General features: G+C 46.7%; 7 protein-coding genes across 7 annotated transcripts; 5 read left to right on the plus strand and 2 right to left on the minus strand.

Moving 5' to 3' along the window:
* Positions 1-15: 15 nt before the first annotated feature.
* V1512DRAFT_202309 (Rho GTPase activation protein) lies at positions 16-918 on the plus strand (the record flags this gene model as incomplete). The annotated part of the gene is made up of 2 exons (XM_066913256.1): positions 16-376; positions 425-918. Coding segments are annotated over 2 exons (855 nt in total), but the record flags the coding sequence as incomplete, so codon positions are not given.
* Positions 919-2,261: 1,343 nt separating this feature from the next.
* On the plus strand, positions 2,262-3,380 carry V1512DRAFT_257791 (uncharacterized protein). The gene has a single exon (XM_066915300.1). The coding sequence runs from the start codon at positions 2,347-2,349 to the stop codon at positions 3,235-3,237; it is 891 nt and encodes a 296-aa protein (XP_066773472.1). The 5' UTR covers positions 2,262-2,346; the 3' UTR covers positions 3,238-3,380.
* A 164-nt stretch (positions 3,381-3,544) lies between these two features.
* On the plus strand, positions 3,545-5,026 carry V1512DRAFT_257792 (chromosome segregation protein Csm1/Pcs1-domain-containing protein). Its single transcript, XM_066915301.1, has one exon. It carries the CDS (start codon positions 3,550-3,552, stop codon positions 4,540-4,542), a length of 993 nt encoding a protein of 330 aa, XP_066773473.1. The 5' UTR covers positions 3,545-3,549; the 3' UTR covers positions 4,543-5,026.
* On the minus strand, positions 4,528-6,048 carry V1512DRAFT_257793 (uncharacterized protein). The gene has a single exon (XM_066915302.1). The coding sequence runs from the start codon at positions 5,833-5,835 to the stop codon at positions 4,600-4,602; it is 1,236 nt and encodes a 411-aa protein (XP_066773474.1). The 5' UTR covers positions 5,836-6,048; the 3' UTR covers positions 4,528-4,599.
* On the plus strand, positions 6,026-6,840 carry V1512DRAFT_245568 (TIM21-domain-containing protein; the record flags this gene model as incomplete). Its single annotated transcript, XM_066914381.1, has 2 exons — positions 6,026-6,707; positions 6,752-6,840. The coding sequence occupies 2 exons, from the start codon at positions 6,026-6,028 to the stop codon at positions 6,838-6,840; spliced, it is 771 nt and encodes a 256-aa protein (XP_066773475.1).
* Positions 6,841-6,858: 18 nt separating this feature from the next.
* V1512DRAFT_257797 (OPT oligopeptide transporter protein-domain-containing protein) lies at positions 6,859-9,825 on the minus strand. The gene has a single exon (XM_066915303.1). It carries the CDS (start codon positions 9,498-9,500, stop codon positions 6,918-6,920), a length of 2,583 nt encoding a protein of 860 aa, XP_066773476.1. The 5' UTR covers positions 9,501-9,825; the 3' UTR covers positions 6,859-6,917.
* An 806-nt stretch (positions 9,826-10,631) lies between these two features.
* On the plus strand, positions 10,632-11,858 carry V1512DRAFT_257799 (RmlC-like cupin domain-containing protein). Its single transcript, XM_066915304.1, has one exon. The coding sequence runs from the start codon at positions 10,721-10,723 to the stop codon at positions 11,777-11,779; it is 1,059 nt and encodes a 352-aa protein (XP_066773477.1). The 5' UTR covers positions 10,632-10,720; the 3' UTR covers positions 11,780-11,858.
* Positions 11,859-11,898: the final 40 nt, after the last annotated feature.

The following is an 11,898-nucleotide window of genomic DNA, read 5'->3' on the forward strand; positions in this document are numbered from 1 at the left end:
CTCCACTCGGTCTCAATGACCGGTCTTGACGAGATTCACTCTCGACAGCATATACCGTCATCACCATCATCTTCACCTGCACACTTGTCCCATTTGAAGCGCAAGTCATTTTTCGCAAGATTTATACGGACAAGAAAGACCGATGTCGTACTGCCGCCTGCGTCTGTGAACGCGTCGTCTACAAAGTCAGACTCGTTTGAGTTGCCGCCTAAAATTGAAGATTGGGCCGATTCGCATATTTTTGGACAACCGTTGGCCTCTGCTGTTAAAACTTCGCCTGGGACTGTTAATCATGTTATTAAAAATGGAATGGTTATAAGTTATGGGCCTATACCGAGTATAGTGTCTGTCTGTGGGGAATTCCTCGAACAAAATGGTGCGTACTGGAATTTGCGTTCACTGTGTACCATGCTAAACTTTATAGCCTTACAAACTCAAGGAATATTCCGTATAAACGGATCAGTGAAACGAAGTCGGGAATTACAAAAGATCTTTGCTGAGCCTCCAACATATGGTCAAAACATGGACTGGACTGGTTATACGGTTCACGATGCCGCTAGCGTACTCAGACGATACTTGAACAGTCTACCCGAACCCATAATCCCACTACAGCTATACGATGCCTTCAGAGCTCCGTTCAAAGACAGTGCAAATCAAAAGATTAGTTCAGATAAGGAAAACGCACTTGTTGCGACTTTGTTTTCACTACTCAATCTACTCGAACCTGCGAACCGACAGCTACTACTATACCTCCTCGATCTGCTCGAACTTTTCGCCAAGAACGACAAGAAGAACCTGATGCCGCCCGCGAACTTGGCCGCAATGTTTCAGCCTTCAATACTTTCTCATCCAGACCACAATACACTTCCAGACGAATATCAAACCTCACAGAACACAATCATGTTTCTGGTAAGCCATCGAAAAAGCTTTCGCAAGCTGGCCACAATTCGCACACTCGACACGGCCACGTCGCCGTTGGAGAAACTCGCACCGAGTAAAGTCCGGTCGGTGTCGTCGTCAGGGTCGACTTGGAAAGAGGGCATGCGCATGACGCTCAGACGGTCGTCGACCATGCCGCCGACCAAAAGGTTTTCGTCAACATCCGGTTTGCCACCGAGTGAGCTTGAGAACGCACGCAAGGCAGCTATAGCAGCGCCTAATAGAGCCGCTAGCTATCGCAGCAGCGCGCGGATACCGATCTTACAGACTCGGTCAAACCGGTCGAGCATAGTGGGCGAAACATCGTCACGGAATTCGATTGGCGGCACGGCAGTACAGCGGAGTAAAAGCGTTCAAATTAACTCTGACAGCGAGCTGGTGCCGGTTTTAAAAACTTCAGAAACCTCACAGAACGAATCCGAGTCGCTGGTTGTGATAAAGCGACAGTCACGAATGTCATACTTGACGCAGGGTGCTAGTTCAGAACCAACTAGCGAGGCAGTACCTGTGCAAGCGGTGACTACGGCATCAGTCAGGAAAGACAGCACACCAGCTCGCGGACGAGCCGAGTTAGTGCCGTCACGACTTTCTCCCTATCCGCCGCGGTCGCAACAATCTCGTGGCACATCTCCACAATCTCGTGGCACGTCGCCCAAATCACACCCGACCGCATCGCGAGGGCCGTCGCCGACGTCGATACCATACTCGAGTCGACATCCGTCGCCACAATTATCGGCCACATCGCTACGATTACCTACACACGGACCAGAAGACAAGCTAGCTACTCCGCCAAAACTGTCGCACCTGGCCAGCGCCTCAAAAGGGTTTAGTTCTTTTGACAGGCTGGCACGGTCATTCAGTCAGAGTAAAGGCCATAGCAAAGGTCGGAGCGTATCTGCTGCCGTGACAAGTACAGTACAAGTACACAAGCCGGCGTCACAGTCGCTTGGGTCAACTGGGTTTGCAGGCAACTCTCCCGCAAAGTTGCATCGCAAAACGGGCCCGCGACCGAATGGCCCTGCGACCGACAGCCGGTCCAAATATTCGGTTGACGGAGCTTACGGCCACAAACCTACACGGCCTGCTTCGTTTTCTGATATCGAACAGACTTCAGCATCTAAACCTTGGAAATGGCGGCCATTCAAGAAGTGAAGCCCGTTTATGTAATCTAGGGTAAGAGTATTATGTAATAATAGGGTAATGACATCATTATTATGTAATTACGTGGCGCATGGAACGTGCAGTTAGTAGTGGCGCGTGATGCGAGTCCCTGCAGCAGTCATTTATGTGGCTGTGCGCTGTGACCCCGCCCAAACAAAAATTCTCACTTAGTCAGTACGAGTACGAGTACGAGTAACACACTACAAGTAATAAACACAAGCATAATATCAAGAACAAATACAAAAAATGGCATCAGTAGTAATGGCAGTTCCGAGATCGTCGTCAAGGACAAGAAGATCACCAAGTCCGAAATCCGCTTCAAGTTCGGATCCGTTGAACGTGAAAGTGAGCGGCGAACAGAACCAGGCTGTGGCTGCTACAGCTGCGTACTCTGCTTCTGCGCAGTTACGGTTTTTGTCAAATAACAAAGCAGCAAACGCGGAGTTGTTTTGGCAGATGCATTCTGCTAGAAGAAATTCAGAGAGCAGCGGGACGGAAACAGTGGCAAGATCGGCTGGCGATCTCGAGTTGGTGATGCCGGCAAGTTCGGCGTTGGTGTACATTCACATGGTGAAGCCGACAGACACAATACCGTCTGTGATGTTCACTTACAAGATTGACGGACATGCGCTCAGACAGGCGAATAGATTATGGGCTCATGATTCGATTCAGTCGCGGGCCACGTTGTTGGTCCCTGTTGACCGATGCTCGATTTCGATGCAGTTACATCTTAAAGCTGATCCGAGCTGTGTGTCGGAAGCGAAAGGTGTTCCTGAAGGCGCTGAACTGATGGGCTGGGCCGTGGTTGATAACGTTGGCGAGGTCGAACTGTGTGCTGTTCCGAGATCAAGCTTGGGATTCTTTCCTGCTCGGAGACATACTAACGACTCTAGAGCTAGCATGGAATCTACCTCGACTGTTGCCACTGAGGTTTCTACTACGTCCACGGTCGCTACCGAATCGTCAACTACAACCGCCATGGACCAGAAACCAGTCATCACAGATCCTCAAGCAGAAGAGACGCCGTCTTTCTTTGGATCAGCGTTTAAAGCAATGACATCCTGGCGCAGCTTACCGTCTTATGTTGGACAGACTACTAAACCACATGATGCGTATGAGATGGTGCCTGATAGTTAAAGGTTGAGGACACGAGTGAAATAGGACTTTGTTTTGGCTGGGAATGTAATTTTACATTTGAACTTTGGCGGCGTTTTTACTCCTTTTTGATTGCATAAAGTAGTCATTTATTACTATAATGCGAGTAGTATTTTATTATGTTATTCAAGCGTATATACATCACCATAGTCAGTAATAAGCATCTATGGCTTATGAATGCGATGGATGATCTGGTCAAAGCTCAACACTAAACCCTCTGTTCTGTAAGAGTGAGCCGCAGTGATCGAAACAAAACAATTCGCGTGAGCTTAAACGTGTACAAGTAAACAAACAATGGCACGTAAGACAAAGGCCGTGCAGAGCATCTCGGCAATGTTAAACAGTACTGACAATGAGATGTCGGATGTTGAAGTTGCGCAGCCTGTTGAGACGAAGAAAAAGAGGGTGGCTGAGAAGGGCAAGCCGAGGAAGAAAGCAGTAAAGGAAGTAGTGAAGGAGGACAGTGACGAAGAGCAGAAAGAGGAGGTTGTTAAAGTAAATAAGAAGAGAAAGGAATTTGGTGTGGTGAATGAGTCGAAATTGAATGCAAATAAACAGATCAAGAATAATACTGTCATAAAGGACGTGAAAGGCATGATTGAAGAGATTCCGGAACAACATGAGCCTGTACACGAGTCTATACAGGACAATTCAGTACTACGAACACATTACGACGCATTGCGGATACGATTTGCCAAGTTGGCAGAGTTGCGTGAGACCAAAGCCGAGCAACTGCTAAAGTCATACCGAGTATCCGCGCAACAGCGATTCGCCGCGTCGGACTCGTTGATTGAGAATTTGAAAATTCAGATTGAACAGAAAGAGAAAATGATAGCGGATATGGAGAGCAGAACAAAAGACGCGGATCAGACACAGGAACGCGCGGAAGAACTTGAGGCGACTATTGCACGATTGCAGCAGGAAAATACGATTTTACAAAGTAAGGTGCTTGCCAAATCATCGACTTCGTCGTTAAAGTTACGCGAAGAGTTGTTTGCTGACTTGAGCGGTCTTATCATTCGTGACGTCAAAACAGAAGACAACAAGATCATTTACGATTGTCTTCAGACCGGTCGCAACGGGGCGTTTCATTACAAACTTTTGGTCCCAAACACTAACGACGAAGATACCGAGGTTACGTTTGTGCCGCTACTTGAAGAGAACCGGGACAGACTTTTAATGAAAGTCTTGCCGGACTACTTTACCGAGCCACTGACGTTTCCACGCAGTTCAGCGGCACAATTCAATTGGAAGATTTTGAACGCATTGCAGGCACGGAGTGTATAAGTTAGTGTATGCAATCTATTTTTAAACGCTGTGATAGTAAATATATGTACAAAAGCATTAATCTCGTTTTGAAGACGTCAACGTGGTCGAGGACGTGAATGGTGAGCCGCCAAACATGCTAAAGTCGGCCCCGAATTTGTTCTGGCGGGCCGACCTTGCACGCACTCTAGCCGGGAACACGATTGCGAGGAAATAAAACGCGGCGACCCAAAAGGCCGCGAAAGCCGAGGCCGCGCAATACAGAAACGTGACGAAGGACGACATGCTTCTGTCGACTTGTTTCGGGGTCCGGGATAATGGGAACCAGCGCACGTTGAACTGTAGCGTCAGGTCGTCGCCAATAATCAGTCTAGTGGTGTCGTGCGGTGTGGTCGGGTACGCGACTGCGGACGTGATGTTTTGGCCTGTTGTGGATGATGATGCGTCTGGCTCGGCGTAACTGAAATAAAGGTTGAACTTTGTAGCAATGTCGAGGTGAGAGTGTTCGAGCTCGCCTTGCATTGAGAACACAAGCGGCGCAAACAAGTTTGAACTGCCGTATCGTGCAGGTACGTGGCAGCTCAGAGGCGAATCCTGATGAACGTAGAGCTGAAGCAGGTGATACGTCTCGTCAAGAACCGTGAATGTACAGTTAACCACACCATCGCTGTCGACGCCGTAGGTGAACGAAAGCGGAAGTTTTGTTTCTTTGCACATGACTGGAAACGGATCGTACACAAGCAAATCGGTGTCAGGGTCAGTAACGTGTTCCCCATTGTCGATCTCACGACGCATGCAAAACAATGGCACGCCTTGTCGTTTCTTGGGATGGTATCCTGATCCCAACACGACTGGGATCGAGATCTTTTTCTTTTTTTCTGGTTCTGGTGGCGCTTCGACAGGAACCTTGACCGGCACGACTTTGACTGGCTCTGATTTGACTGGCTCCGCTTTGACTGGCTCGAGTATGGGCTCTGCTTTGACCCGCTCGAGTATGGGTTCTGACTTTACTGGCTCAAGTACAACTGGCTCTGGAGCATCAGTAATTGGTTTAACCAGTGGATTTTCTGGTTCAAGTGCTGCTCGAGGCTTTAGATCAATTGATTTTAGATCAACAGACTCAATTGAGGTCGTGGCACTCTTTTCTCCAAGAATCATCACAGTAACCACAGAATCAATTGATACAGTCTTACTTGCACTTCTACTAATTGTACTAGTAGTAAGAGCTTCATTCACAGGAACATTCACAGGAACATTCACAGCAAAACATCGTAATAATGAGTTCAACACTGCAAACCCCAATAAAATCCTCATATTTTTCTCTAATTTGACTCTTTTGAACGAGGTTTTTCTTCAGAAGTCACTTTATCTCTCGATACCAAGACTTCAATTGAGTTTAAATCCGTGCGGCCCACTCCATGCTCGAATTACTCCTCCCAACTTCTTCAACCCAGCTTCACCACTTTTTTTTTTCTTCTTTAAGGCCCTATTTTCCAAGTACAAAATGCTGTTACAAGTTGTTTGTACGAAATCTGCATTGCAAAAAACTTGTTTGGATTCACAAATCGTGTTACTAAACTCACGCTTGTTCAACACTACTTCAACCAGCGAAAAATTTACTCATCTGTCCAGATCACGATCTTCCTGTTCAAAGAATTTGACTTTCTATCGCCAATTATTACGCGGCTATGCTACTCACAAAGATTCTTCTCCAGCTTCAACAGGTCCGTCGCCTGGATTCACGGCAACACCTCCTACCAGCAAGAACTATGGCGCCATGGCTGCAAGACTCGTGAGACGAAGCGTCACGTTTTCGTTCTACGCTGTCGTTGTCGGAGGTGGTCTCGGACTGTCTGGACTTGTGATTTGGAGTTTATATGACGCATTAGTCAAGCCTTCAGGTGACGTGCAAGTGTTTGAAAACTCGACTAGTCTGGTTGAAAGCAACTTTGATTGTCAGAAAGTGTTTGGTTCAAAGATGAAGTTCCACGGTGAGAGTGACAGCAGATGGGCACGGAATCGACCACCTGCGTCTGGGCATTCGTTAGATCGGTTTGGAAATGAGCATTTGTTTATGAGATACACGGTCGAAGGCAACGGCGTGTTGGGATCTGTTTTCCTCGAGAAAATTAGACTGAAAGACTCGGACAAGTTCGAGTATAAGCAGTTGATTGTCGAAATTGGAAGTATGGCTTTGTATTCATTTGTTAGACCAGCACTGACTATATAGAAACGAGAATCCATGTTATTAGTGACGCACTGGATCCAGCTAATAAACAAAAGAAATCATTTAGTTTCTTGGGATACAAGCTCGGCTGAGCTTTTGTTTTGTACATATCATAATACACTTACGTAACTATTAGGCTAACTAGTCATAATTCATTTACTCAGCACAGCTAGAACCATGTCCCATTTGCGACACCAAAATATCCATCAGCTGGAATAGGCAATCTACGGCCTCCAATCGCACCGTCAACTCCCGCGGTCTGGACAGTGGTTCCCCACCATACGACACGTTTCGTGTGATATTGCAGCGCAACGAAAATCAAGATTCCGCAGAATGCGGTCCCAGCAGTGAGACCCGACGTGATGATGTAATTGTACTTTGCCCACCACGCCAGGTATCGCCGCTTAATATAGTACATGAACGCGAATGACATGTACATTCCGGGCGTGTAGTACGTCAAGTTATATGTCGTTCCAAACACCGCGACGCCGCCGAGCACAAGCACCGGTTGGAACGAGCGGAACCTGTGCGGGAATCTCTTGCGGATGGCGAAGAACGGTACAGCCAGCACGGCGCCAATTAAGAACGCATATTTAAGAATGGGATACAGGTAGTCAAATGTCCTGGTCGGACCAATCACACCGAGCAACAGCGACGCGCTATAGATTGAATGCTGCGACGCACACGTGAACCGCGCTTCCTGGTCATACTCACACAATCTAGGCAGTCCTTCGAGCCAGAGTAGCGCGGTCGCAGTCACAGTGACCTGTACAAACGTTGCCCAGACCTGGGCTCTAAACACGGCTCGCGGCGGCAATTTGGCGTAATGCGCCAATTTCATGTCACCGACGAACGATTCGGACTGCTGGTCAAATGTGAATCCGAAAATACGACAGTAAAGTGACGCGATGCCGTTGCCGGGAACCATATAAGCAGACAGAATGACGGACATCATGTTGAGTGAAATCAAATACCCGGTCGAGGAATACAGCAACATGGTCGGGAGCAAAAACACGATTGAGATTGCGATGATCACGATTAATGCCCAGACTGGGGTAGTGGTTGGGAATCCGCCGATTCCACCAAGACAAGCGACGATTGACAACGCTAGGATGATGAGAAACCACCAGTCCGGGACCTCAGGATATTTGCGCATCAGAACCGAGACTGGATCTTTGTACCGGTGGTAGTTTGACAGCTCTCTATTTTTCAGACTGCGCCAGAACTCACGACATGACTCGATGATCATCTTGTACTCGCTCAACATGATGTATACGAACGAGAAGGTGAACATGCAGTACGTTGAACCCATGTACATCAAGTATCCTGCCGAGATGTAGGGTGGGGAATACTCTTTGTACAAGTTCTCATCAAGCCTGTTGTCGATGACAACCTTGGAAGAGTTGTAAGCCATGCCAAACCGGTCATACACGGTCGCCGTGTTGGGCGGCATGTAGGCGGTGTAGAGGTAGTTGGAGTAGTACATTCCGAGCAACACGAGCGCGCCAATGATAGCGCCAAAGTACATGTTGACGACGGAAAAGAACGGCACGACTAAAGGCGACGAAAAGTTGATGACAGCCCAGTCGAATGTCGCGATGGGATTGAAACCTACGCCGAGACGCGAGCCTGTGACAAACGCCAGATTTTTGTTTGTCGGGGCGATCCATGTCATCCAGTTGAACGTCGAAAGCGCGGTGAATAAAAAGTTTGGAATGAAGAAATATAGAAACGAGCACGCGAGCAGAATTAAAAAAAGCTTGTACTTTGAGATCGTCCAGCCATTGATGCTTGTTTTCTTTTCGTGTGATAGTAACGCTCTGTTAAGCTGCAAGCCTGGCAAAATGGTTGGCCAGACTGCCTTGACTGGATACACGCACCAGCGACGAAGAATTCCCGACAGCCCGAGCCCGAAAAACTGGACTGAGAACGACATAACCCACATGAACCCGTATCCTATCCAGTGGTTTCCAAAAAACATGTCGAGTTTCATGATTGGCAAGTACCACATAAAATTGGCCGTGTGCGCGCCGACGTTGCCCATGATTGTTGCGAACATTTGTTCCTTGAACGACCACGGGCCCGGGTTCAAGTTGATGGACCAGCGCCAGAGACGGATGGATTTGTGCGGCATGACGCGGGCCATGAATTGTCCGCACGGGAAAATCAAGATCTGAACGACTTGAGACGAGATGGATAAAAACGGCTGACGGTATTGGAATAGCTGGTTGATGAAACAGCACCCGGCGACCCAGATTGTCGCAATGAAGTATGCCCGAAACGTTTCTACCGGGATCGAAGGGTCGTCGGTCGGCGTGCAGACTGAGCGAACTTCGGGATACGGAGAATGGTACCTGATCAAGGTCGCTTCCAAGCAGAAGTCAATCTGGTAATTTTCAGGCGACTCGCCGTATGCTTCCTCACCTTTAAGCAAAGTCTGAACACGTTCCATTGTTTCGTGCGGGAAGTTAATATCTTCAAGATGATACTCCATTGCTTCTTTCAAAATTTCTTCCGCCAAGGTCATGTTCATGGTCAAAACCTTGTCAAGGATATACTGCAAGTCCTCGGCCAGGACATCGTCCATATCAGATGCCAATGCAATACGCTCGGCAATGCGGTCGAAATCATCAGGCGTAAATATTCCGCCCGAGCTCTGTTTTTCTGCCTTTGTTGAGTCCAGGTCGGCATCATCGCTGGCTGACGTTGTCTGCTCAATCACGGTTGACTTCTTCTCTTCTTCGACTTCCATCTGTCTTTGTTAGATAGGCTTACTCCTGTTAAAATATAGCGTATCTTTGTCTAGGTATACGCAGTTTAAACACAGAATTGTATTAAAGGGCATTGAGAGGTCTTATACATGACAGATTGGGGACATGCATTGCAAGACCCGCATGTCAGGGACAGTAACGCAGGCTTTTACAGATATAACAGCAGTGGGTACAGTCAGGTACGAGATAACAAGGTACTCCAGCAAGTCAAATGTGTTGTTGACAGGTACTGTTACGCCGGATAATGTTGCGGCCCAATGTGCGAGCCTGATTCACGTGAGTATACCAGAATGAAGTATTTTGCCGTGGTTTAATTTGAAAGTGACCTAAGCTAAAATACGATATTGCTGGTCCGAGCAAAGCAGTAACCATTGTTTATTTAATGACTGTTGCTCTAGGTTACTTACGCACTGCTTCTGTTTTGTTCATAATAGCATTTACTATATACTTCCAGAAATTGAGTATCTCGTATATATATATATATATATAATTATACGAACTACAATCCATATTCATGTTCTACTCTCAAGTAGCGATAAGGCACATCAAAACTTTATCTCCTTTAAAAGTAAAACTCTAATTTGAGATACCTCCCGGACCTCTTCACATTGCGTATAAATGCTTAGCCGGACACCTTGATACAATCTCAACAATTAACGAATATTAAGTGTAACCAATTGAAACAAATGGTGCGTGATAAAGCAAAAGTCACGCCGGCTCATCAATTTAGTACCAAAGCTCTTTTGATCTACTTTTGAGCTAATCTTATTGTCTCTAGGTTACGACTGCATTGAGAAGAAGACCTTGAGGCTCTTTACAATGCTCAACTAGCAATAACACAACAAATTCACTCTTTATTAATTTATTATAAATTTCAATTTGTCAAATAAGAGTTCTAATCATCACAAATATTGACTAATATGACGTAGTTTCAATCGATCACTCAAAATGATGACAAATAAATTACAAATTTGTGAGAATTAAGGTTTAAAGAGGGTATTGTACTATGCTACCCGAACTGCCGACGTTGTACTGTACATTTAATGCATAACCACATAACATTATATTTATATGCATGACAAAGCCTTACATAAGTCTCTTCACGATGTTCATATAAGCTGTCGTAATCCAACCACCAGCATCTTCTACACTTCTCTTCACGATCTTTGTCAAAGTTCTATAAAGCTTCGGTGATCTGTTCATGAAGACTGTTTTGCTCATTTTTTTATTACCAGTTCTAATCGCGTACGGATTCTTCTCTAGATCAGTCAAGACTCCATCAGAACCACTAGCTACAACGACAGATTTCTTAAAAACTTCAGATAAATTCTATACAATTTCAGAAGAACAAATGGCTCTTTCAAACCTAACTAGACCGCGTGCTATCGCGAAGATGTTCACCGCAATTGAACAATCAGAAGGCGCAGGTGCTCGGGTGAGACGGTCGGTCGGCACGGCAAAGTTGCGCAACTTCTCACCATTCTTGATGCTCGACCATTTCTTTGTCGGAGGCAAGGCCGGGTTCCCTGACCACCCCCATCGTGGCCAGGAAACCATCACGTATTTACTTCACGGCCAGTTCGACCACGAGGACTTTACAGGTGCGGCAGGAACGATTGACGAAGGCGACTTGCAGTTCATGACCGCCGGGCGCGGGATCATGCATGCGGAAATTCCAAGACCGCAGAAGGACGGGTCACCTGTGACTGGATTGCAGTTATGGGTTGACTTGCCTGAAGAGCTTAAGAACGTCGAACCTCGGTATAGAGATTTACGCAAAACTGAAATCCCCATTGCCGCACCATCAGACAAGGTTGAAATCAAAGTCATTTCAGGCCAGTCTTACGGCGTCAAAAGTGTACAAGATTTGGCATACACTCCTGTGTGGATGTTTGACGCATTGATCAAGCCCGGCGGCCATGTCAGTCAGGAACTTCCCGACGGCTGGAACGCGTTCGCCTACGTACTCGAAGGAGACGTGCTTTGTGGCCTGACAAAGGCCAAACAGTACTCTAATATTGTACTCGAGCGTGAAGGCGACGGCGTCGAACTCTCTGTGCCTGAAGAATTTGACACCCCGGCGCGAGTAGTCATTATTGCCGGCAAAGTCTTGGACCAGAAAGTTGTGCAGTACGGTCCATTCGTGGCGACTTCGCAGGAAAAAATCTACGAAGCTGTCATGGATTTCCAGAGCGCGGCAAACGGATTCGAGCGTGCTCGTAACTGGGAAAGCAAGATTGCTAAAATGATTAGGAATTAGAAAGTAATAATGGTGAATTTTAATGTGTAAAGCATGGGACGGCTGTATATAAATAATGGAGTTGAATATCGGTACTAAACCCTTATGTTTATTTAAAATTCGTAGAAATCAAAGTAAAC

Source organism: Lipomyces arxii (genome assembly GCF_038497795.1).
Source record: "Lipomyces arxii strain Phaff 12-163 unplaced genomic scaffold V1512scaffold_2, whole genome shotgun sequence".
NCBI lineage: Eukaryota > Fungi > Ascomycota > Lipomycetes > Lipomycetales > Lipomycetaceae > Lipomyces > Lipomyces arxii.